General features: G+C 40.1%; 1 protein-coding gene across 1 annotated transcript in view; it reads left to right on the top strand.

The window, feature by feature from the left end:
* The window catches only part of LOC126203322 (SH2B adapter protein 2-like), a 91,502-nt gene that overhangs the window by 728 nt on the left and 63,029 nt on the right, over positions 1-27,745 (top strand). Inside the window, exon 2 of the mRNA XM_049937589.1 lies at positions 38-139. Within this exon, the coding sequence (XP_049793546.1) occupies positions 38-139 (102 nt within the window). The remainder of the gene's footprint in view (positions 1-37; positions 140-27,745) is intronic.

Below are 27,745 nucleotides of genomic sequence, written 5' to 3'. Positions count from 1 at the left end.
TAGTTGAGTAAATATTAATGTTTGTTCGATATTTCAGGCAGTGAAACCAAAGAGTGGTGTATTTTGCTTTCTTATTACCGAAGCAAGAGAAACAACTGCTTTAGAAATGCCAGATCACGAGAATACCTTCGTGTTAAAGGTAAAGTCTCCTACCTAAATCGTTTGTTTCTATTAAGTCTTGAATGCTTTGTATTGGAGGTAATTCAAAAGCGAGCGTTATAAACACATTTTCAAAGCTGTTGACAGTATCTCTGTAAACAAAATTCATTTGTTGTGCTTTGGATTTTCTGCATGAAGGGCAAGCTGAAAGACTGGTGCAACTTGAGAGGCATTGCTACTCGTTTGTCACATGTTATTCAGTCTTCCCATTTCTGTAATTCATGTTTGCACCGAACAAAAGAGTCAAGCAACCACAAGTTAAAATATTTCCTTCAAATGCTTATCATAAGTATATTTTGACTGGTACTGACTTTAAGTTCATAAACAAGCAAAGTTGTAAGACTATTTCAAACAATGTGTCCCTGCTAGTAGATAGAGAAGAGGATGGTGAAGTGCTGTTGACTGAGTTTTGACAGATTACTGTCAGTCTTCCATAAATGTCAGACAAATGTGAACCATCATCACTACCATTATCATGACAGACATTCAAAAAATGATAAACATTCTGAAAAGAACTTATTGGAAATTATCGTTGATTTGTCATATATAGCAGAAACAAAGTGGGCTGTAACATGCAAAAGCAGAATGCTGATTGTGGCAGAAAATATAATATTTAGATGACGGTTTTGCTGCCCCAGTTTAATTTCAATTGTTACTCTATACCATCACTTCAAACAAAAACTTGTAAGGACCTTAAAACGTAAAAAACTACACGAAAATTAATCATTTCCATGTGCTTTGTGTGTCATTTGTTGTTTCAAACAGCAGAGTTAGCAAGCCATGTGTTATGACTGTATTTATGTAAGAAAACACTTGTCAGGTCGGCATGCTGTTAGTTAACTTCCAATTTAAGGTCAACCACATCTTCATATACATCCATACAGTTTTTGTGGGAAGTTTGTAAATGTTGTAGCTTCCCGTCATGTAATAAGAAGCTGCCCTTACATTGGGAACAGGCGGTTGTTTTGGCTGCTCCTAAACTGGAGAACGGGCACCATCAGGTGTTTTCCAGTGACATTTCCTCCAGTGAAATGATATCAACTATCCTAAGCCTCTCTTCTCTCAAAAGAAGTACTGGTTCCCTTAGGTAATATAGTTATTTATTGCTGCCCAGTGCTTGGTGTTAGCAATTTTCCAGCCAATAGCCGACCCATCTAACCCTTGTAACCCCCCCCCCTCTCCACGTTACTCATTCTAGGCTTAAGACTGGACAGTAACAAAGTTATTATGAGACTGGCTGTTCTTGATGCCCCAGGGTGTGCCCTACCAACCTATCCCTTCCTTTAGTCAAGTTGTACTTTGAATTTCTCTTTCTTTGATTGCGCTCAGAAATTCTTCATTAATTATCTGGCCTATCAATTGAATATTCAGTTTTCTTCTGGAATATTACATTTCAAAAGCTTGTATTATCTTCTGTGTACTATTAATTGTCCACATTTTGTTTCTGTATAGGGGTACGCTCCAAGATAAATACTTTCAGAAAAGTCCTCCTAATACTCAAATTTGTATTTAGTGTTACATTTGTAACAGCATCAGCTGTTAACATCTGTCACTTTAGGTTCTCTGTCTTGAGCTGACTGCAATCTGATTAAAAGAATTACACCAGATGCGTTTCGCTTTTATTTACAAAGCATCATCTGTGGTTATTCTGTAATTTGGATACACAGGTTTGTACTTGTTTTATTGTCTTAGGATAACCCCTCCGCCCTCCCCCCTCCTCATGAACCATGGACCTTGCCATTGTTGGGGAGTCTTGCATGCCTCAGTGGTACAGGTAGCAGTACCGTAGGTGCAACCACAACGGAGGGGTATCTGTTGAGAGGCCAGACAAACGTGTGATTCCTGAACAGGGGCAGCAACCTTTTCAGTAGTTTTAGGAGCAACAGTCTGGATGATTGAGTGATCTGGCGTTGTAACACTAACCAAAACGGCCTTGCTGTGCTGGTACTGCGAACGGCTGAAAGCAAGGGGAAACTACAGCCTTAATTTTTCCCAAGGGCATGCATCTTTACTGTATGGTTAAATGCTGATGGTGTCCTCTTGGGTAAAATAGTCCCCTATTTGGATCTCCGGGCAGGGAGTACTTAAGAGGACATTGTTATGCCCACGCCTACTACAGTAGTACAAGTTTATATGCCAACCAGCTCTGCAGATGACGAAGAGATTGATGAAATGTATGATGACATAAAAGAAATTATTCAGATAGTGAAGGGAGATGAAAATTTAATAGTCATGGGTGACTGGAATTCGATAGTTGGAAAAGGAAGAGAAGGAAACGTAGTCGGTGAATATGGAATAGGGGTAAGGAATGAAAGAGGAAGCCACCTGGTAGAATTTTGCACAGAGCATAACTTAATCATAGGTAACACTTGGTTCAAGAATCATGAAAGGAGGTTATATACATGGAAGAGGCCTGGAGATACTAGAAGGTTTCAGATAGATTATGTAATGGTAAGACAGAGATTTAGGAACCAGGTTTTAAATTGTAAGACATTTCCAGGAGCAGATGTGGACTCTGACCACAATCTATTGGTTCTGAACTGTAGATTAAAACTGATGGGACCTGGATAAACTGACTAAACCAGAAGTCCTACAGAGTTTAAGGGAGAGCATAAGGGAACAATTGACAAGAATGGAAGAAAGAAACACAGTAGAAAAAGAATGGATAGCTTTGAGGGATGAAGTAGTGAAGGCAGCAGAGGCTCAAGCAGGCAAAAAGACGAGAGCTAGTAGAAATCCTTGGGTAACAGAGGAAATGTTGAATTTAATTGATGAAAGGAGGAAATATAAAAAAGCAGTAAATGAATCATGCAAAAAGGAATACAAACGTCTCAAAAATGAGAACGACAGGAAGTGCAAAATGGCTAAGCAGGGATGGCTAGAGGACAAATGTAAGGATGTAGAGGCTTGTCTCACTAGGGGTAAGATAGATACTGCCTACACGAAAATTAAAGAGACCTTTGGAGAGAAGAGAACCACTTGTATGAATATCAAGAGCTCAGATGGCAACCCAGTTCTAAGCAAAGAAGGGAAGGCAGAAAGGTGGAAGGAGTATATAGAGGGTTTGTACAAGGGCGATGTACTTGAGGACAATATTATGGAAACATCAAAGGACCTGGAAGTGCAGTTGAATGGAATGGACAATATCATGAAAGGAGGATATAAGATGAACATCAACAAAAGCTAAACGAGGATAATGGAATGTAGTCGAATTGAATCGGGTGATACTGAGGAAATTAGATTAAGAAATGGGACACTTAAAGTAGGGGTGACGGCTCTAGCTTTGGCCACTACCCCACTTATGGCCACCTCGATGTCAAAGGTTAATTTTTAAGCTTCTCTGGAATACCAGCCAGTTGTACCATAGATTATAATAAACTTTGTGAAAGGCTCTATTCATTCGTCTACATAATCATTCTTTTGTCTGTTTTTGTTTGGAGACACCATTTTGTGAATTGATCAGTGTTGAAGAAGCTGGGTTTTGCAGAAGTTTTCTTTAAGCAACACATGATCTGTTTTTTGTATTTTACATGTTTAAATAAAACATCAGAAGAAACTTAATCTTTTCAGAAGTAAGATAAGACATCATATTTTCATTTCTGTTAAGTTTTATATGGCTCAGCCTAAAAACATGTTATCAAAATTGTGTGGCCATTAATAGATCCATATTTAGCCCTGGTTCCGGGTTATGGCCACGCATGTGGCCATAAGTGGAGACATATATGTATCCTGTTTTGGCCACTTCTAAAAACTGATACAAAAACATCAATATTGATGTTCTGTCCTACATTACACTAGGCTAATTTTATTTAAATAGGCTTATTAAAAGATTTTTGGTATTTTTATATAAATACATACCGCATTGAAACTTCCTGGCAGATTAAAACTGGGTTGCGGACCGAGACTTGAACTCGGGACCTCTGCCTTTCGCGGGCAAGTGCTCTACCAACTGAGCTACTCAAGCACGACTCACGCCCCGTCCTCACAGCTTTACTTCAGCCAGTACCTCGTCTCCTACCTCCCAAACTTAACAGAAGCTCTCCTGCGCTCCTTCATCAAATTGACATATATTCAACACACAGCAGCATTTTACAAAATACAGATATTCCTTCAACACCCACCAAGTCTTATTCCTGCAGATATATCAACAACCCACAATAGTATTTCACATAATTCAGGTACTCCAACTTCCAACCATAGTCCATCTTCAGTGCATATCCAAGTGACACCACCAAAATCATTAGCAACAGTTTTTGAAGGTGTCATCACTTGGCCAAAACACAAACAACGAGGCACAAAAAGAAAGAAAGAACACACAGCCACTGTTGTGACTAGTGACAAGTGGGTGGAATATCATGAACTGAAGGAAAAAGAGAAGCAAGAGAAGGAGCAGGAAAAAAGGAAGAGAAAAGCTATGGAGGAGTTAGTCCAAAGAGCAGCACTTGGCATTGTCTCCTTGTAAAAAAGGGGAAAACAAGAAACAGACAAGAGTTAAGTGATAGGCCGACAAGTTCTTCCGAGAAAGAAGAATGGACGGACAGTGGAAGCAGTTTAGATGACCACGGAGGAGGAGATGAAGATGATATACCAGAAAATGTGAAACTATCTTCGAGTGAGAATTTGAAAGTAGGGGACTTTATTTTGGGAAAATTTAGTTTAACAGGAAATAGAACAACAAGACCTGCAATTTTTAAGTATGTATCTGTAATTATGAAAGTGCTTTCTGATTCTGAATATGAAATTCAGTGCCTAAAAAGTTCTAATGTTCAGAAAACTTGTTTTGAATACATTGAAAATGATGTTTCGACTATAACAGGTGAAGATATTATAGGGAAACTGCCAGATCCAGTCTTGATGCAAGGAGGATGTTCATTAAAAACAAAGTTTCCTGGTTCCATTGATACTCGTAAGAAATAAACTTGTCTGGAAGTTGATTTAAGCAATTATCGAGACAATACTTTGCCTAATGTTTTTTTTTTTCTGTTCATTCAGTTGCTGTACCTTTTACCTATTTGATGTATGAATGTTGTCTTATATACTTGTATAAAGCACAAATTACCTTCTGGCACATGGATTAACAGTTATTTTAGCCATAGTTTTATTATAATATGAAGTGGCCATAAGTGGGGAAACAACTGGCCATAGGTAGGGTTTACATGGCCAAAACCGGGGAAATGCACCATTTATTTTTCAATATTTTTTTCTGCTTTTGTTATGCAACTTAGAATATTTGTATTTACATGGTTGTAATGTGTAGACTTTGAAGCAATAGATACGATTTTTTGAAGTAATTTGTATACTTTCTTCCTATAGTAAAAATGTGATGTATCTCAAATTGCCCTTAATGTGGCCATAACTGGGGCCTCGACCCTAAATGAGTTTTGCTATTTGGGGAGCAAAATAACTAATGATGGTTGAAGTAGAGATGATATAAAATGTAGACTGGCAATGGCAAGGAAAGTGTTTCTGATGAAGAGAAATTTGTTAAGATCGAGTATAGATTTAAGTGTCAGGAAGTCATTTCCGAAAGTATTTGTATGAAGTATAGCTATGTATGGAAGTGAAACATGGACAATAAATAGTCTGGACAAGAAGAGAATAGAAGCATTTGAAATGTGGTGCTACAGAAGAATGCTGAAGATTAGATGGGTAGATCACAAAACTAATGAGGAGGAATTGAGTAGAATTCGGGAGAAAAGAAATTTGTGGCACAACTTGACTAGAAGAAGGGATCGGTTGGTAGGACATGTTCTGAGGCATCAAGGCATCACCAATTTAGTATTGGAGGGCAGCGTGGAGGGTAAAAACCGTAGAGGGAGACCAAGAGATGAATACACTAAGCAGATTCAGAAGGATGTAGGTTGCTGTAGGTACTGGGAGATGAAGAAGCTTGCACAGGATAGAGTAGCATGGAGAGCTGCATCAAACCAGTCTCTGGACTGATGACCACAACAACAACAACAACAACCACAGGTTAAAAACAGTATTTTCTTTATAAAGTTGGCCTGCTTACGATGTTTCTCTATATAATCGGCTCCTTCCCCTCTTGCGAGCAGTGGTTGGTGTCGACAGGCTTCATTTCCCATCTGCACTTGGCAATTTTTGGCATTATGCGTTATTTCCTGTAGTGCACTATTTACAATTGACTTTCTTAACTGTTTTCCATTCTTCAGTGCCACAGTGTTTATGCCTATTCGTTTGTTTTCATTCATTTGGTGAGTGTTGCCAACCTATGAAACAATTTGTGTGTGTGTGTGTGTGTGTGTGTGTGTGTGTGTGTGTGAGAGAGAGAGAGAGAGAGAGAGAGAGAGAGAGAGAGAGTGGGGGGGGGGGGGGGGAGTGTTAGTGAAATTGTCTTGTATGTAGGTAGAGACATAAGATGAGTGGTCTTTTTTTGCAAGCAAGAGAGGGGACAGGGGAGGAAAGAGAGGGATGGGCTAGGACAAAATCTGGGAGGAAATGGTAGTGGTAAATGGAGCCTGGGATTATATGTGTACTTTTACTGATATATTAAGTGGTCATTCTGTTTAAAGAGATGCTTTGTAAATAAAAGGGAAACATGTCTGGTGTAATTCTTTTTAATCAGATTGCAGTCAGCTCAAGAAATATAACCTTTAGTACCAGTTGTATTCAGTGGTATTGCATTCCCCCTTCTTTTCAGAAGAGCTTTCTCTTTGCTATAACCAGCCAGCATTTAATATTAACTCTACTTCTGCCATCATCAGTTACCTTGCTGCCCAGGTAGCAAAACTTTATCAGCTACTTTTAGTTCCACGTTTCTAATCTAATTCCCACAGTATCACCTGATTTAATTTCACTTCATACCATTAACCTTGTTTTACATTTGTCGATTTTCACCATGTAACTTGTGTTAAAGTCACTATCGAATCTATTCAACTGCTCTACCAAGCGCTAATTGTCATATGTGACACAACTACAGTATCATCAGCAAACCTCAAAGTTTTAATTTCTTCCCCCAGAATGTTACAAATCTCTCTCTCTCTCTCTCTCTCTCTCTCTCTCTCTCTCTCTCTCTCTCTCTCTCTCTCTACTGATGTACAGATTGAATAACATGGAGGATTCTGCCTCACTTCCTTCACAATTATTGCCTCAGTTACTCATCAATAGAAGCTGTGGGATTATTAAAGGATTTGATAAAGTCAGTGCAAGGTCATCATTGCCAAGAAGATAGGCACTTAAGAGACCATTTTTTAATACGAGTCAAGAATCTTTATTACATTTTCACATATGCCTTGTGTTATCATCACCATGATTGTAAAATTAAAGGAATTTGGGCTTGTGCAGAGGGTTGCGGACAGACTTTCTTCTGCCTTACAATAGACAAATGAAAGACGAAAGGTAAAAATGATTCTGGTACACTTCCCCACACACTGAAAATTGGGTTCTGGCCATTCCCCATTAGTGATTAACTCAGAAAGGAATTTATAATTTAAGTGTGAATTATAAATTTGTAAGGTGAAATGTTAAATATTTTTTTAAGACACTCTTTTTTATGAAGCTGTGCACAACTGTGTTAACTGCAGAAAATTTCTTGAGAGTATATCCACCAAAATAGAATGTCTGACAGATACCACAACAATCAACTACAATCAGATCAACTACTTAGTTACTTTTCAATTAGCACTGAATAACTCAAAGTGATGCAAATCGAACAATACAAACAGAAATAAATGAAATCAAACTCAATGACTACCCATTGTTTAGAGTTTAAACTTTTTCAAAATATTGTGTACAGGCACTGTTGATCCAGATCGAGGAAGTTATACTTTGATTGTGGTGACTGTGATTGACATTTCAGAGAGTCAGATGATAGTGGTCAGCCAGCAGCCAGTTGTAGTTCTTTCTCAAGTGCCTGTTGCTTGCTGTGTTGGTCTGTTTTATAGGAACGTATAGAGCCTAATTAAGTTTGGCTGGCTGCAGATCGGCAACACTGTGCCCCTCTCCCCCTCCTCTGCTACTGCAGTCTGACAGTCACAAAGTTATTTTATTTGGGTTACAGAGCTACACTATGTGATCGAAAGTATCCAGACACCTGGCTGAAAATGACTTACATGTTTGTGGCGCTCTCCATCAGAAATGCTGGAATTCAATATGGTGTTGGCCCAACCTTAGCATGAATGACAGCTTCCACTCTCACAGGCATACGTGGAATCAGGTGCTGGAAGGTTTTTTGGGGAATGGCAGCCCATTCTTCATGGAATGCTGTACTGAGGAGAGGTATCGATGTCGGTCGGTGAGGTCTGGCACATAGTCAGCCGGTTGGTGAGGCCTGGCACATAGTCGGCGTTCTGAAACATCCCGTGGGTGTTCTATATGATTCAGGTCAGCGCTCTGTGCAGGCTAGTCCATTACAGGGATGTTATCATCATGTAACCAGTCTGCCACAGGGCGTACATTATGAACAGGTGCTCGATCCTGTTAAAAGATGCAATAGCCATCACCAAATTGCTCTTCAAAAGTGGGGAGCCAGAAGGCGCTTAAATCATCAATGTAGGCCTGCGCTGTGATAGTGCCACACAAAACAACAAGGGGTGCAAGCCCCCTCCGTGAAAAACACGACCACACTATAACACCACTGCCTCCGAATTTTACTGTTGGCCTACACACACTAGCGGATGACGTTCACAGGGCATTTGCCATACCCACACCCTGCCATCGGATTGCCACATTGTGTACCGTGATTCGTCGCTCCACACAAGATTTTTCCACTGTTAAATCGTCCAATGTTTACGCCCCTTACACCAAACGAGGTGTCGTTTGGCATTTACCGGCTTGATGTGTGGCTTATTAGCAGTCGCTCAACCGTGAAATCCAAGTTTTCTCACCTCCCGTCTAACTGTCATAGTACTTGCAGAGGATCCTGATGCAGTTTGGAATTCCTGTGTCTGCTTATTACACATTACGATCCCTTCAACAGTTGGCAGACTCTGTCAGTAAACAGACGAGGTCAGCCTGTATGCTTTTGTGCTGTACGTGTCCCTTCACGTTTCCAATTCACTAGCACATAGGAAACAGTGGACCGAGGGATGTTTAGGAGTGTGGAAATCTCATGTACAGGAATATGACACAAGTGACACCCAATCACCTGACCGCATTCGAAGTCCACGGGTTCCTCCACGGAGTGCCCCATTCTGCTCTCTCACGATGACTAATGACTACTGAGGTTGCTGATACAGAGTACCTTGCAGTAGGTGGCAGCACAATGCACCTAATATGAAAAATGTATGTTTTTGGGAGTGTCCGGATACTTTTGATAACATAGTGTACGTATTATATAGGTAATATTCAGATCTGAAAAATATGTATAATGTTATGCATCCAGTATATGTATCACAAATATTGATCAATGTAGTACGTACTTAACTGACTTATCTTTACAGATCAGCAGCTCCTGACAACCATATTTTGAAAAAGTCTTAACTGTGAATACTGCACGCTGATTCAGCTTTACTTTTTTCTTTTAGGGTCCTCGGATTTGTCATTTGCCATCCTTCTGTACTTGTCTACTTACATTTTGCTGTTTTTTGGTCTGTCCATGATTACCCCGTTTTATCAATAAATCTATATCTAGCCAGGGAGCCCAGCTACTGGGTCTCGAGGAGGCCTCTTCCGCGCGGCCAATGAAAAGGTCGGCATGGGGCGGGACAAGACTGGTCCCCATTGCATTCCCTCTCTGGAACGTCTTCAGTTCTTTTCCAAATGCAATCTCAAAAGCCTCTAAACATTTCCTGTTACAGTGCCCTGGTTTTGGCACCATGCAGGACAGAACTACATAGAGAACACTTCAGTGATTTAACTGTTTATTTAGTGAGCAATAGAAAATATTCCTCATTCTGTAAAACGTTTATTTGAGAGTACCTATCCTTGTTTTAGCTTATTGATTACATGTACGCTGTTATTTATTTTGCATCCTAGGTACCTGAAGTTACAAATTTGTTCCAATAACTCATCACAAATTTTCACTTTCATCGTTCTTGCTTTTCCTTGTAAAAGCCATTGCCTTAGTCTTTTTCACTTTTACCTTTGATTCATATTCTTCATAGCTGATATTCCATTTTATAGACATAATTGCTTTTTCATTTTCCGTTAGCTATAGAGTGTCATATCAGTATATTTGTTTCTTCAACTTTTATGTTAGAAACAGTGTTTAATTCAGTTATCTTAACTGATATTTAACTGAGCAGATGAAAAAGAGAAATTTGTTAACATCGAGTATAGATTTAAGTGTCAGGAAGTCGTTTCTGAAAGTATTTGTATGGAGTGTAGCCATGTATGGAAGTGAAACATGAACGATAAATAGTTTGGACAAGAAGAGAATAGAAGCCTTCGAAATGTGGTGCTACAGAAGAATGCTGAAGATTAGATGGGTAGATCACATAACTAATGAGGAGGTATTGAATAGAATTGGGGAGAAGAGGAATTTGTGGCACAACTTGACAAGAAGAAGGCACCGGTTGGTAGGACATGTTCTGAGGCATCAAGGGATCACAAATTTAGCATTGGAGGGCAGCGTGGAGGGTAAAAATCATAGAGGGAGACCAAGAGATGAATACACTAAGCAGATTCAGAAGGATGTAGGTTGCAGTAGGTACTGGGAGATGAAGAAACTTGCACAGGATAGGGTAGCATGGAGAGCTGCATCAAACCAGTCTCAGGACTGAAGACCACAACAACAACAACAGATAATAAAAGACATCATCCTTGTTTAACCCCTCTCCCAATTTTAATTCTTTATGTCATCGCACCTCATAATTCTTTCCGCCCTGGCCCACATGATTGTGTGGAATTAGTTTTAAATTTGTTGTAGCTCAACTACACCACTTTCCTGTGTAAGTCTGGACTGCAACTATTCTGCAAGTTCGCGGCTTCCATTTGGCAGTTGTTTTATTCAGTATTGTGACCACCAGAGGGTAATAGATCATTTCAGACTTCAACAAGAAGACAAAACCACGCATCACTGAGATAGATACAACATGTTTTCCTATATTTTGTTAGTTTAAGACAAGCCCTATGTTATTTTAGACAGAATGTTCCATTCAGCTTATGTAAGGTGTGTCCAGACACATGTGTGAAGTGCCTTTTGGATGTTATACATGTTTGTATGCTATTGACTTCTTGAACCCACTATCACCATGAGAATTTTTTCAGTATTTTTACCTAATTCCAGAAGTTATAAAGTATAGAAACTGATATCTATCAGATAAACATCTAAGAAATTTTCTATCAGAATGGAAAGGGCCATCTTTACTTAAATGTGTGTTAAAGTCTAGTCCAGTCAACTCTGTCAGTGACTTTTTTCAAGTCAACAAAAGCTATGGAAACTTCCACACCTTTTTGTAGGTATCTTTGCGCAATTATTTGTGTTGCTGTGATTGCATCTTTTACACCTTTGTCCCTACTGAAGCTGATCTGTTCTTCGTCCAACTCTATCTTAACTTTATATTGCAATTGTCTATTTATTATTCTTAGTAGAAATTTTGCTGAATGAGATATCAAACTTATTACCCCATATTCCTAACATTATGTGACAAAAGGGTGTTTTTTTTGTGTTGGCACCATCACTGATATTGTGAAGTCATTTGGCCACAAACCTTTATCATAAATATAATTATACATATGCAGTGTTTTCGCCTTTCCTTGGATTAAGCATTTGATGCATTCATTTGGAAACCCATCTCCACCAGTTGCATTTACTGAAGTGCTGTCTCACTTTTTCCATAATGAGTGTATGTCCCCTTGCCTCCATAACCAGACTTTTAGATAACTTCTTGCTTCATATAATTCTGTTAAGTGTCTTTTCCCTCCATTCATTATTTCTTGCATTTCTGCAACTTCACATTATCATTCTCATCTTTTATCATCCACATAATGCTACCTTTCTTTTTGCTGAAAACATAGTTATTTACTTCCCACTACATTTAATTGTGCCTCCCCATCCTTTCTAGATCCTCTTGAGATCTCTTTTGTAGCTATTCCATGTCCCTATTCTTGTTGTAGTTTTAATTTACTTCCTGCTCAGGCTGTCTGCAATGTGACATGTATATTTGTATTATCGCTAGATTTTTCTTCTTCCTTTAATTTTCACTTTGGTCCTAACGTTATGACAACACCATAAATTCCTTCATATGTTTCTCCAGAATAAAGTAGTCTGAGTTTGCAACACAAATTCTCAATTCTGTTCTCATCTCCTTCCTGGTATTATATCCAGTCTGTTGCTTCTTATTTTTTTCATAAGAATGTCCAACTTCCTCCTGTGAGAGGATATTAGCATCCTGTGTTCCTGTTCTTAATCTTCTTCTCTTTCTTGTTTCAGTATGACCTCTGTTAGTATCTTCCACCCGAACATGTGATTGGGGAGATGCTTCATGACCAGAATAAATTTTTACCTTTGAAGGACTTTCATTCTATTTATGCAGTTTCCTTGGAGAATTAGTAAATTTAGTAGCTTCCTGTTGCTTTCCACATGTCATAAAACAGTGTCTGACGTTGAAGATGGTTTTCGGCCCCTGACTTCAAGAACAGAAACCACCTGAAGTTCTTGGTGTCCTCCAGGCGCAAACCCAGCCCATTGTCAGAAATAATGAAAACATTGACTCCTTGGACCATGTGATGTATTTCCACGTCCAGCATTTATGCTCCTGACACCATGTTTTACACTTCTTTGTGTTGGTTGTCGTCACTATGGGCTCTCGAAGATGGCTATTGGCTCTGCAGTCACTTTATCCATCGTACTTTTTTGTTGTTTTGGCACAATTCATGTTAGTGAACAATGTCTTTGTCATTTAGTTTTGATTTGCGCCCAATATTATGTTTACACGATGATGTCTTTCCATGTTTTGTGTAGGCCGTCATAGGTGTTGAAAGAGTTGCTCTTGAAACATTCAATAAGCTGGTTGTCTTGGTTACTGATGCTCCAGCTGATCGGCCCCCCACAATCTGCATTGCATGTCGACCTTAGCCTCTGAATCAAAATACGAAGTGTGCACTACTTGTAAACAACCTGCGCTGATGCCTAGTCTGTACTTAACATGCACAGTCCTGTGCAACACATACCTTACCTGCATTGTTGACTGTCAAACACAATAGTCCCATTACTACAACTGTTCACATTATTTTGCCTATCCCCTGTAGGTTTCCTTAGATAATATAGTTATTTACTTTTGCCCAGTGCTTGGCATAAGCAGTTTTCCCTCATGATACATTGAGAGTACAGTTTATGAACAACTCAAATTGGTACAACCACGTGGAAAATGTTGTGGGGAAGGTGAAACAAAGTCAGTGTTTTATTGTCAGAACATTTAGAAGATGCTAAAATCTATCAAAGAGGCTGCCTATGCAACTCTTTTTTTTTTTCCATCTTCTGCTAGAGTATTGTTGTGTGGTATGGAATCTGTACCAGAAAAGATTGATGGAGGACATCGAAAATGTTCAAGAAAGGGCTGCTCATTTTGTTGTGTTGTTGTTGTTGTGGCCTTCAGTCCTGAGACTGGTTTGATGCAGCTCTCCATGCTACTCTATCCTGTGCAAGCTTCTTCAGCTCCCAGTACCTACTGCTACCTACATCCTTCTGAATCTGCTTAGTGTATTCATCTCTTGGTCTCCCCCTACGAGTTTTACCCTCCACGCTGCCCTCCAATACTAATTTGGTGATCCCTTGATGCCTCAGAACATGTCCTACCAACCGATCCCTTCTTCTGGTCAAGTTGTGGCACAAACTCCTCTTCTCCCCAATCCTATTCAGTACGTCCTCATTAGTTATGTGATCTACCCATCAAATCTTCAGCATTCTTCTGTAGCACCACATTTCGAAAGCTTCTATTCTCTTCTTGTCCAAACTATTTACCGTCCATGTTTCACTTCCATACATGGCTACACTCCATACAAATACTTTCAGAAATGACTTCCTGACACTTAAATCGATACCCGATGTTAACAAATTTCTCTTCTTCAGAAATGCTTTCCTTGCCATTGCCAGTCTACATTTTATATCCTCTCTACTTCGACCATCATCAGTTATTTTGCTCCCCAAATAGCAAAACTCCTTTACTACTTTAAGTGTCTCATTTCCTAATCTAATTCCCTCAGCATCACTCGACTTAATTCGACTACATTCCATTATCCTCGTTTTGCTTTTGTTGATGTTCATCTTATATCCTCCTTTCAAGACACTATCCATTCCGTTCAACTGCTCTTCCAAGTCCTTTGCTGTCTCTGACAGAATTACAATGTCATCGGCGAACCTCAGAGTTTTTATTTCTTCTCCATGGATTTTAATACCTACTCCGAATTTTTCTTTTGTTTCCTTTACTGCTTGCTCAATATACAGATTGAATAACATCGGGGAGAGACTACAACCCTGTCTCACTCCCTTCCCAACCACTGCTTCCCTTTCATGTCCCTCAACTCTTATAACTGCCATCTGATTTCTGTACAAATTGTAAATAGCCTTTCGCTCCCTGTATTTTACCCCTGCCACCTCCAGAATTTGAAAGAGAGTATTCCAGTCAACATTGTCAAAAGCTTTCTCTAAGTCTACAAATGCTAGAAACTTAGGTTTGTCCTTCCTTAATCTAGCTTCTAAGATAAGTCGTAGGGTCAGTATTGCCTCACGTGTTCCAACATTTCTACGGAATCCAAACTGATCTTCCCCAAGGTCGGCTTCAACTAGTTTTTCCATTCGTCTGTAAAGAATTCGCGTTAGTATTTTGCAGCTGTGACTTATTAAACTGATAGTTCGGTAATTTTCGCATCTGTCAACACCTGATTTCTTTGGGATTGGAATTATTATATTCTTCTTGAAGTCTGAGGGTATTTCGCCTGTTTCATACATCTTGCTCACCAGATGGTAGAGTTTTGTCAGGACTGGCTCTCCCAAGGCTGTCAGTAGTTCTAATGGAATGTTGTCTACTCCGGGGGCCTTGTTTCGACTCAGGTCTTTCACTGCTCTGTCAAACTCTTCACGCAGTATCATATCTCCCATTTCATCTTCATCTACATCCTCTTCCATTTCCATAATATTGTCCTCAAGTACATCGCCCTTGTATAGACCCTCTATATACTCCTTCCACCTTTCTGCTTTCCCTTCTTTGCTTAGAACTGGGTTTCCATCTGAGCTCTTGATGTTCATACAAGTGGCTCTTTTTTCTCCAAAGGTCTCTTTAATTTTCCTGTAGGCAGTATCTATCTTACCCCTAGTGAGATAAGCCTCTACATCCTTACATTTGTCCTCTAGCCATCCCTGCTTAGCCATTTTGCACTTCCTGTCGATCTCATTTTTGAGACGTTTGTATTCCTTTTTGCCTGCTTCATTTACTGCATTTTTATATTTTCTCCTTTCATCAATTAAATTCAATATTTCTTCTGTTACCCAAGGATTTCTACTAGCCCTCGTCTTTTTACCTACTTGATCCTCAGCTGCCTTCACTACTTCATCCCTCAAAGCCACCCATTCTTCTTCTACTGTAATTCTTTCCCCCATTCCTGTCAATTGTTCCCTTATGCTCTCCCTGAAACTCTGTACAACCTCTGGTTCTTTCAGTTTATCCAGGTCCCATCTCCTTAAATTCCCACCTTTTTGCAGTTTCTTCAGTTTTAATCTACAGGTCATAACCAATAGATTGTGGTCAGAGTCCACATCTGCCCCTGGAAATATCTCACAATTTATAACCTGGTTTCTAAATCTCTGTCTTACCATTATATAATCTATCTGATACCGTTTAGTATCTCCAGGCTTCTTCCATGTATACAGCCTTCTTTTATGATTCTTGAACCAAGTGTTAGCTATCATTAAGTTGTGCTCTGTGCAAAATTCTACCAGGCGGCTTCCTCTTTCATTTCTTAGCCCCAACCCATATTCACCTATTACGTTTCCTTCTCTCCCTTTTCCTACTACCGAATTCCAGTCACCCATGACTATTAAATTTTCGTCACCGTTCACTATCTGAATAATTTCTTTTATTTGATCTTACATTTCTTCAATTTCTTCGTCATCTGCAGAGCTAGTTGGCATATAAACTTGTACTACTGTATTATGTGTGGGCTTCGTATCTATCTTGGTCACTATAATGCGTTCACTATGCTGTTTGTAGTAGCTTACCCGCATTCCTATTTTCCTATTCATTATTAAACCTACTCCTGCATTACCCCTATTTGATTTTGTGTTTATAATCCTGTAGTCACCTGACCAGAAGTCTTGTTCCTCCTGCCATCGAACTTCACTAATTCCCACTATATCTAACTTTAACCTATCCATTTCCCTTTTTAGATTTTCTAACCTACCTGCCCGATTAAGGGATCTGACATTCCACGCTCCGATCCGTAGAACGCCAGTTTTATTTCTCCTGCTAACGACATCCTCTTGAGTAGTCCCCGCCCGGAGATCCGAATGGGGGACTATTTTACCTCCGGAATATTTTACCCAAGAGGACGCCATCATCATTTAATCATACAGTAAAGCTGCATGCGCTTTTGTATTATTGTGAAATAGAGGAAGAGTACCTGAATATGATGCATGAGCTATGGTTGCAGTCATTAAAACATAGACTTTTTTTGTTGCAGCGGGATATTTCCATGAAATTTCAGTATCAACTTTCTCCTCCGAATTCCAAAATATAGTGTTGATTCGCATCTATATAGGGTGAAATGACCATTGTGATAAAAGAATAGAAATCAGAGCTTTATGGGATGATTAAACTGTTCAGTTTTCCCACTTGCTGTTCAAGAGTGGAACAGTTGAGAAATAGTGCGAAAGTGGTTCTGTGAACCCTCTGCCAAACACTTGGATGTGAATTGCAGCATAGTGATTTAGTTTTAGATTGCCAACCCTGCCGACCCGCCTAACACACACCCTTTCTCATTCTGAGCTTGGGACTAACAGTGACAAACTTATAACCAAGTTGACTATTTTTGGATGTCTAGAATTTGCACTATCAACCTGTTGCATCTTTTAGTCAACTTGCACCATAGATTTTCTCTTGTTTCAGTTCAGTGCCTCTTCATTAGTTATCTGATCTGTCCACCTAATGCTCAGCATTATTCTGTAACACCACAGTTCAAAAGCTTCTATTTTCTGTACAGTTTCACTTCCATACCAGGTTACACTCCAGATAAATACTTTCAGAAAAAACTTATTACACTTGAATTTGTATTTAGTATTCAGCGTGGGTGAGTGGGAGGGGGTGGAGGGGAGAGTAGAATAGGCCTGTAGTAATTCCTTCTCTGCCGTAAGAGGCTACTAAAACGAGTCTTAAACTTACAAGGCAAGGTTCCCCGTGATGGAATCAACTTTTTGAAACCAGTTATACAGTGACGTAGGTTAAGGTCCCAGGCATCACATTCTGCAGCCATTCACCCCGGAGGGCCTTTGTTTGAGAGTAATTGATGAAAACTAATTTCAAAATTTCGTGTGATACTCAACAGCTTTAAAAAAGTGAGGACCAGCACACTGGTTGAATAACGTAATGGTTAATGTACAGCCTTAGGTGCAAGAGGATTTGAGTTTCAATCTAGTCAGGTGCTTTGAATTTTTTTATTTTTAAATCTTTTTCAAAATTACTTAGATTATTACTATTATTCAAGTAATTGGTTTAAATTTAATTTTTAATTTCTGTTCATTTGTCATGTACTTTTAATCAGAGTATTAATTTTTTTCATTTGCTCTCATTTTATTTCCTGTCATTCTTTTTCCACATGGAATGTTTGTTCATGTGATTTTAAAATTTTTGTGTACAATGATGGTGAAAAAAAAAAAAAAAACGAAAAATGCAACACCAAGAAAAAGTTGGGTAACATAAGTGAAAGTTGGTAGATGTGTGTAATGCGTGTCTACGCCTGAAAGATGAAGTCTATTCAGATTTTGCAGCAGTAGCATAAGAATGGTGGTAGTAGCGCCATTATGAAGATGTGAATCAGGTTTGCTTTAAATGTATGCTGTAAACGTTGTGAGTGAGCATTGGTTACCTTTGAGGTTGGACGTGGTGAGTCGATGTTAGTCAAGAATGCTTTTAAGGGGACAAAAACACCATTATCAGCATCTCACTAAATTTGAATGAGGTTGTGTAACAGGTCTACAAGAAGCGAGATATTCCTTCTGTGATATTCCAGAGAGACTTGGCAAGAATGCAGCCATGGTACATGATCGTTCACAGCAATGGTCACTGGAATGTATGGTCACAAGAAGACCAGGCTCCAGGTGGCCACATGGCACTACCAAAAGGGAAGACCGTTGTGTTCAGCGTATGGCTCTGGTGCACCGTACTGCATCTGTAGCACCAACCTGAGCAGCAGTTGGCACCACAGTGACACAACAAACTGTTACAAATTGTTTACTTCAAGGACAGGGATGAGCCACCGCCACTGTAAATTTTGAACTCTACTTTGTTAAATTCTTGTACATGTGGGTCATTTGGGGAAGGACATGTTACATGAAACATAATCTGTCCATCATGTGCTGTGATCTTTTACCCATGTGATGAGGATTTATGTTTTCATCCAAAACCGAGTGCAGTAACAAATTAATGGAGGTAGTTGTGGGGGTAGGGGGGTGGGGTTGGGTCATCATGTATCCTCATGGTTGTAGCCCTTGACAGTGCGCTGCTGATACCTGAGTAGATGACTGTCCAATCCCAGGCACCAGGACCCTGTGCAGTGGCTACTACAACTGTTTCTGCCTTTTCTGTGGCTGGATGGTGCCTATGGGGTGAGCATCGGACTGAAATGGGTAGTATAAGGGCAGACAATCCACAATGAAATGGATAAAACTCACCCTTACTGATGGTCATGCCAACATGACCATCTCAACAGATTAAGGCAAGATTTCATTGCACAAGCTTACAACCCCATGGCATTTCCAAATTTGGCCACTCTGTGGGATAAGAGTGAGGTAAAGATAAATGGAAGTGTACACTTACGCCCAGTTCTTGGTATGCTCCAGAAATGACTGAGAATCATTTGCAACAACGAAGCCTCTGTTTGTGTTGAAAATGTCGAAGATAGGTTCAGAGAAATGCTGCAATAGAGAAAATGAGAAATGAATTTCTGCGGATCGAATCACAACTTTGAATATTAATCAGTCACAGGCACTTCGGGCATGTGACACGCTGAGAGTATACCAGTGTCATCTCTCCTCATAAAAAACTCGAACAGGATTCAATTTATCATCTTTCATTAGGATGTAACAATGCAAACAGATGAAGAACTAACTGTGTGCTAACTTACAGCAGTGTGGAGTACATTTTGTTCATCACATTCGAAGTGGACCTAAGGATAATAGAATGAATACTGGAGTTTTCAACCTGGTCTTTGATGAAGCTGTTTTACTGGAGAAAGCTGAGACCATGGTTTATGGTTGTGATGTCAAACCTCTTTTCCTCCTCCTACAAGCTATTTTAGGTGGCAGAGATTTGGACACTTGTTCTCCCACTGTACTAATGAGACTACTCGTGGGACATGCAGAAGAACACAGTACGAGAGCAGCCCTTGCAGACAATCCCCTACATGTATAAACTGCCCAGGCCACCACCTTGCCATGTTTGCTGACATGTTCAGATTTCAAGAGGGGAAAAAATCCAGGAATATAGAACACTTTACTGCCTGTTTTATCAAGATGCTAAGAATGACTCTCCTATCAGTATGACATCAGCCTTTGTAAACATTGTGTCAAAATACAGAACTCCTGGCCACATGTCAATTCCAGTTCTTCCAGTCAGTGGAGGAGATGTCAGCTCTCCCAACCTCAAGCCCTCAGTAACCTCAAGCCCTCAGCACCAGTGGTAACCAACTCATTGGTGCAGCTGGAGATGCCTCGTCCCACTTCGGCATCTACAGGGCAGAAGGTGCCATCTCCCAGAATTAAACAGATCAGCTGTCTACTACCAACTAGTGACTGAAAGAGCCACATGCTGCAGGTTTCATAAAAGAAGAGTCGTCTTCTGTCCCAGAAGTGAAGACAGGAAATTCCTTACAGAAGAAAAAAAATCACAAGAACAAGAAGGAAATATTGAAAGTTAAACTGAATCATATTACTTCAGTTGATCCGACAGTAGTGTGTGGCGTCTCCCTCAGTGCCAACATCTCTACTGAATCTGAAGGCATTGCTGAATGCTTTACAGCACACTGTGCTGAAGCATCCCTGTGCTGAAGCATCCCTGTGCAATAACTACCATCCTATTTCTTAACCCAGAAACACCTGGCAGAGTGAAACTATTAATTATTTTGCGTGCAATGCCCTGAAGCAAGCAGTGTTACATTTAGTGAATGGGACTTCTGCAGTGCTTCAGCGTGTGTTGAGACACAGTCCCTGGGCCTCATAAAATCTACAATATCATGCTTAAACACCATAGCAACAACAGCAGAAAATACATCCTCAGGTTTTTCAATCAATTTGGCATGAGGGTATTACTGTTCCTTTTCTGAAACTGGGAAAAGGCCCTTGAATTTTGACTAATTACGGATCAATCTCTGTCACGAATGGGCTTGAAAGGGTAGTCAACTGACGACTGTGTTAGTGCTTGGAAGACAGAGGATTTTTATTGTAATTTCAAAGTGGCTTTCAAGCATTTCAGTACCATCACAGACCAACTGCTTCATCTGGAATCTGCAGTACACAATGCTTTTGCACAGTACCAATACCCGGTTGCTGTGTACTTTGACCTGTAGAAGATGTGCAATACTGCCTGGTGCCACCACAGCCTGTCTACACTGATAAGTGGGGCATTCTGCAGTTGCTTACCTGTTTTTATCCTGAATTTCATATCCCTCCAACTGTTCCAGATCTGTATAGGCTCAAGGCTCAACTCTCAGCATCCGATACATACACCAAACTCGATGCCCCTCAGAGATTGGTTCTGAGCATAACCCTCTTCTCCTTCGCATTCGAGGTTATCGTGACTATAGTGGGACCCGTGGTCTTATTGTCACTGTATGTGGATGACCTTGGCCTGTATTACAGCTCTGTATCATTGCACGCTGCAGGGCACCAAGTTTGTGGCGCCATTCAGAAAGTACATTACTGAGCCATGAATCATGGATACCAATTTCCTCCCATGAAAACTTCCATCATGCGCTTTCATTGATTCAGGACTGTATATCAGCACCCAGAACTGTACCTTGGTAACCATTTACATGAAGCTGTTGAAACTCTCAAATTTTTAGTCCCTTAATTTGAGAACAAGGTAACATGATTACCACATGTACACCACCTCAAGGCAAATTGTGTGAGAAAACATACCATAAGATTTCTCTGCAGCACCTCCTGGAGTCCAGACCACACAGTTCTCCCACTATTCTACAAAGCTTCGATTTTATCCTGCCTGGACTATGGATCAGTACTTAGGTTGTTACATCCTGTCCACCACAGTGGTGTTAGTTGGCAGCTGGAGCTTTGGGTATGAGCCTCATGGACAACCTCCAGGCAGAAGCTTGTGTCCCATCACTGAAAGTCAGTTACTAGCAGCTCTTGGTGAACTACGTGGTCTCAATCGGTCAGAAGATGCCTGCCCATACATGTTACTCAACTCTGTTTCACAACCAAAAGTTCAGACTGGCAGACCAACTGAAATATGATTGGAGGCTCTGTGTGAGGAATTCCAACTGCCCCCTTTTGGTAATCTGGGAAATGAATTTGCTGACAAATTAGCTAAAGATGCTATCACAGGGGACGAACTTGAACTTGGAGGACCCAGTAGAGACCTATGATTGCAACTGCAACATTAGTGGCATACTTTCTGCCAAACCTCACAGCAAGATACCGTCATGCTGTGCTGTGTGCCGGCCACATGAGATTTACCCAAAAATTCCTTTTATGTAAAGATTTCCCCCAATGCAGCTGTGATAATCATCTCACAATAACCCACATTATTACAGAGTGTACTCTGGTGGCTGATCTGAGATGAGCCATGAACCTGTCTACCTCTCTGCACCAGATAGAGCATTAGTGTAACTCATTCATTAATAGTACTTAAGTGTTAGGGTCCCCAGATGCTCAGCTTAAAGGAGCATATCAAAGAAATTCAGAGGTATACTGCTAGATGTTTTGCCAATAAGTTCAGTCAGATGTGAGTAATGCAGAGATGTTTCGTGAATTCAAATGGGAATCCCTGGAGGGAAGAAGCCGTTCTTTTTATGAAACGCTGTTGAAAAAAATTTAGAGATCCAGCATTGGAAGCTGCCTGCGGAATGATTCTGTTGCCATCAACATTCTTTTGAGTAAGGACCACAAAGATAACAGAGTAGGGCTCTTACGGAGGCATATAAGCAGACATTTTTCTCTCGCTGTATTTGTGAGTGGAACAGGAAAGGGAATGACTAGTAGTGGTGCAAGATACCCTCCAATGTGCGCCATATGGTGACTTTTGGAGTAATTATGTAGATGTAGGTACTTGTGCACAATGGGATAGTAGCTGACAAAGTCGTACGCTCCCTGAGGGGAAAGTGGATTTTATAATAAAATTTAGTGTATCTCAACTTCCAGTGTTAATGGTGGATGTCGTGGGAATACCTCTCACTGTGGTGTGTGCCTTGAGAGACCTCCAGCTTCTTTCTTCCTCTGCACTATGATGCAATTTTAATTCTTATATATGTATTTTATTTGTCCAACAGTTTAAGTTAATTGACTCTGTAGTCTGTACAGTCTGTACATTTTCTCATTCCATTTTACTTGGACCACCATGATGTCCTTTCCTGGTGTATGCTTCAGTGACTGGCTAGTTTTTACCTGCCTGTGTTTTATCTCACTCTTAAGTATCTGACTTAAGCTACTGTCACATAAATTTTCGACCATGATGACAAGGTCACGGGTGCTGAAGCTGACAGTTCCTCTTTTATTGTTTCGAACCATTTTAGTTGAATTTCCAGTGCAACGAGATACTGTTTAGTCCCTTTAAAACCCATAATCATTATTTATTTTTTATTTTATTGATATGGTTAATTTTAAAAGTTTAGTAATTGATACTTAATTGTCAATTTATGTTTAAATAAATGAACAGTTGCCTTTTTAATTTAAATTTAATGTTCCTCTTTCCCAGCTGGTTTGTATTCATTGTTGACTTTACATTCAGTAAATCCTAATAGGATACAATTTTTTTAATTGTTTGGTGACTAAATCATGTAATTTTTAATCGTATAATATGAGAGTAAGTCAATTATAATCCGCAATTTTGTGATATTTCTGTTTATTTTTGTAGTACTGTCATTTTATGTTGATGTGCATGCTTTGTTTATCTGTTGTTATATCTTTGCAATTTTTAAGCTGCTAGGTTAGTTTCGTTATCGCTGTCATGCTGTTAATCGTGGCTGCTCCACTCTCTATTTGCACCAAAGAAGAGCAACGTTCAGTGATCCGTTTTTTTGTGGTCGGATGGCGTATCAGTGGTCGAAATTCATCGAAAACTTTCGGTACAGTATGGAAACAGTGTTTTGCCACAATGGAGTGTCTACGAGTGGATTGAAAAAGTCTGAAATGGTCACACAAGTGTTACGCACAGTGAAGGAGTCAGACGACCATTTACCGCCACAAATGGAGAAACCATTGAGCCTTCACATGAAATGATTCTCTTAGACGATTAACTATTGACGAAGTGGCACATCGTCTGCAAATTAGTCACGGTTATGCCTACGAAATCATCCACAACAGACTTGTGTTTCATAAAGTTTGTGCAAGATGGGTCCCAAAACAACTCACACAGTTGCGTAAACAAACACCCTTGTACACCTGCAAAATAACATTTGGGTCACTATGTAACAAAGGGGACAACTTCTTAGACAGGATCATTACTGGTGACAAAACATGGATCCATCATTACGAGCTGGAGAGTAAACGGCAGAGTATGGAATTGAAACGTCCAAAGTAGCTGTGCAAGACAAAGTTAAAGACCCAACCATCCGCAGGAAAACTGATGCTTACAGTTTTTTGGGAGACACAAAGTCCAGTACTGAAACATTATGGGGAAAGGGGCACAACAATAAACAGTGTATGTTACAGTGAGATGCTTACTGCCAGGCTAAAGCCTGCAATTCGAAGTACACGCCGAGGATTGCTGTCAAAAGGTGTTGTGTTGTTGCGCGACAATGCCTGTCTGCAAACTGCTTCCCACACTGCTGAAATGCTCCAAAAATTCAAATTTGAAGTACTGGATCATCCTCCATATAGTTCCGATCTTGCCCATTCTGACTATCACTTGTTTGGTCCACTCAAACAGGCATTAAGGGGCCGTCGATTTGCCTCGGATGAAGCAGTGAAAGAAGTGCTGCATTCCTGGCTTGCAGCTCAATCGAGAACCTTCTTTTATGAGGGCATCAGGAAGTTTGTACAACGATGGACCAAGTGCGTTGAAACGCAAGGAGACTATCTTGAAAAATGATGTTCTTGTAAGTTTCCTATTTGATTACAATAAAAATTTATAACTACTTAGCGGATGATAATTGACTTACCCTCGTACTACCTGTCGTAACTTTCCCTCTTTTTTTTCTGAAAAATATTTGTCATCATTCATTAATTTTCTTTGAATTCCTGTAGTTTATATAGTTTCAGAATGAGAGTCATCCTTACAGGCACTGTATGTATTTATATTGAGGACCACATTTTATCCTGTACAATTTCTCCCTTTTATATTTATGTAATAGATAATGCTTCTGTGGCTTCATGATATATATTGATTTAACAGAATCACTTTCAGTATCATTTTTGCCATTTAAGCAGTACAAATCAATGAAATGTATTTGTAAATGCAAGCTTTTCAACTTTTTACAACAACTGAAAGAAAAAATTCTGGGTGATGCAAGCTAAGGTAATTTCCAAAGGTGATTTTGTGTGTTTTGAAATACGTCTGCATATTAGTGTTGCTATGTAGACGTGTTTTTATGTTTTAAGTGTTTTTGTGTCATGTAAGTTGGTCAGAAATGGTTAACCAACTCAGTATTTGCCTAGATGAGTTTAGTGAAACCACCTAAAAACTACACTCAAGCTGCCTGGCAGAACCAACTCTCAACTTCCCAAGTCTAGTGTACAGCAAGCAGACAAGCTACCCTGCTGCTACCGCACTAGTGGGTTCACAGTTTTAAAATAATTCCTTAGAATTATCCAATTGAATCATGTACCCTTATTGTAATGAACTGTAAGTGTACTCGCTCAATGTTACTATGAACACAAATATATTTCAGTTAATTAGCTTATGAAAAAATCACAAATTAGTGTTATTGTGTTTTTATTTAGTTTTGATGATTTCACAATACACAAAATGCAAAGATGAGCAGTGATTTTTATTAAAAGTGTAAAATATTATTTAAATGCATTTCATTTAAAAGAGAAGTCTTCACAATTTTAATAGAACCATAGCTGTCAGATGGCGATGCTGTAGATTGTTTATTTAACGGTGTACTTTTGCTTTAAAAATACCTTCTTGTCCACATTTTTTGACTTCAGCTGGTTCCACATCTCTATACAGACTTGTATAATCTTCAAAACAACACTCCCTGAAGGGCTGAAGTGACCAGAACACTTAAATATTTTAACGCAGCATCAGAGAAAGATGGCGTGGATTCTGATACTACTCCCAAGTGGATTAGGTTTCTCCTCTACATCTAGAAGCTTTTTGGACAAGTAGAATCAATACTATCTTGCACATAATTAGCCCCCCACCCCCCAAAAAATGTCTCATTTTTGTTTCTTTGTTTCATAAAGAAGGTCTAAGTCCTCTTCTTCTTAACTTGGGTTTCAGCATTCTCTACTTGAATGGTGGTATCCTCCACCACAATGGTGTTAGTGTTTGGAATTTAGCCAGTATCCTCTGTGAACTCACTCATGAAATTTTCAGTACTTTCCACAATACGAGAGAAGGAAAGTTGCTACTCACCATATAGCGGAGATGCTGAGCCGCGATAGGCACAATGAAAAGTTCACACAATCATAGCTTTCCGCCATTAAGGCCTTTGTCATCAGTAGACACACGCGCGCACACACACACACACACACACACACACACACACACACACACCTGCAGTCTCAGAGAGCTGAAACTACACTGCGATCAGCAGCACCAGTGCATGATGGGAGTGGCGACTGGGTGGGGGTAAGGAGGAGGCTGGGACGGGGAGGGGAGGGATAGTATGGTGGGAGTGGCGGACAGTGAAGTGTTGCAGTTTAGACGGGGGGGTAGGAGAGTGGTGTGGAGGGGGGAGGGGGTAAGTAACGGAAAGGAGCGAAATAAAAGTAAAAATAAAAGAAATTAAAAGACTGGGTGTGGCAGTGAAATGACGGCTGTGTAGTGCTGGAATGGGAACAGGGAGAGGGCTGGATGGGTGAGGACAGTGACTAACGAAGGTTGAGGCCAGGAGGGTTATGGGAACGTAGGATGTATTGCAGGGGAAATTCCCACCTGCGCAATTCAGAAAAGCTGGTGTTGGTGGGAAGGATCCATATGGCACAGGCTGTGAAGCAGTAATTTAGATGAGGGGTATCATGTTTGGCAGCGTGTTCAGCTACAGGGTGGTCCACTTGTTTTTTGGCCACAGTTTGTCAGTGGCCATTCATGCGGACAGACAGCTTGTTGGTTGTCATGCCTACATAGAATGCAGCACAGTGGTTGCAGTTTAGCTTGTAGATCTCACCATACTATCCCTCCCCCTCCCCACCCCAGCCTCCTCCTTACCCCCACCCAGTCGCCACTCCCATCATGCACTGGTGCTGCTGATTGCAGTGTAGTTTCAGCTCTCTGAGACTGCAGATGTGTGTGCCAGTTGCATGCATGTGTGCTGACAAAGGCCTTAATGGCCGAAAGCTATGATTGTGTGAACTTTTTATTGTGCCTATCGCGGCTCAGCATCTCTGCTATATGGTGAGTAGCAACTTTCCTTCTCTCGTATTGTTACATTTCATCCTGGATTTTCCATTGTTTGTTTTCAGTACTTTCAGCTACTCCGAAACCACTTTTTGAACCAAGATATCAAATAATTGCTTTGGCATAGATGCTATTGCTGTCTTATTCATAAACAGTCATCCTTTTTTATGTTTTCTCAAAGTGTTGTCTGCCTTCATAGTTGGTATTGTGTCCGTCACTGCTTTTGGAGATCCTTGAACAAATAGGACCACAACGGAAGATACTATGAACTGCTTCACAGACATTTCTTCTGTTCACACATACAGAGGTTCCAGTAAGGGAGGGCAGTCTTCAAACACTCTTCACTCTCCTGATTTCAGAACTCACAGTTAACATACGAAAACATGCCAGTTATATGTATTGTGAAAAGTAGTGGATATATGACATTCCCTTGGGGTATTCCCAAAGTTACTGTCACTTCGGAATACTTCTATCCATTGAGAATGACATGCTGTGTTCTGTTTGCTTGAAAATCATCAGTCCAATCAAAAAATGGTCAGGTATTCCATAAGCTCATATTTTGTTCATTAGACGGCAGTGTGGCACTGTATCAAATGCCTGCTGGAAGTTGAGGAATGCAGCATCTATTTGGACATCAGTATCTGCTGCCTTCTGGGTCTCGTGGAAGAACAGAGTGGGCTGGATTTCATATGATTATTGTTTTCGGAACTCATGTTGGTTCCTACACAGGTGGT

Source organism: Schistocerca nitens, chromosome 9 (genome assembly GCF_023898315.1).
Source record: "Schistocerca nitens isolate TAMUIC-IGC-003100 chromosome 9, iqSchNite1.1, whole genome shotgun sequence".
NCBI classification, from domain to species: Eukaryota; Metazoa; Arthropoda; class Insecta; order Orthoptera; family Acrididae; genus Schistocerca; species Schistocerca nitens.
The sequence above is the reverse complement of the archived record's forward strand: the minus strand, read 5'-3'. Positions and strand labels throughout refer to the sequence as shown.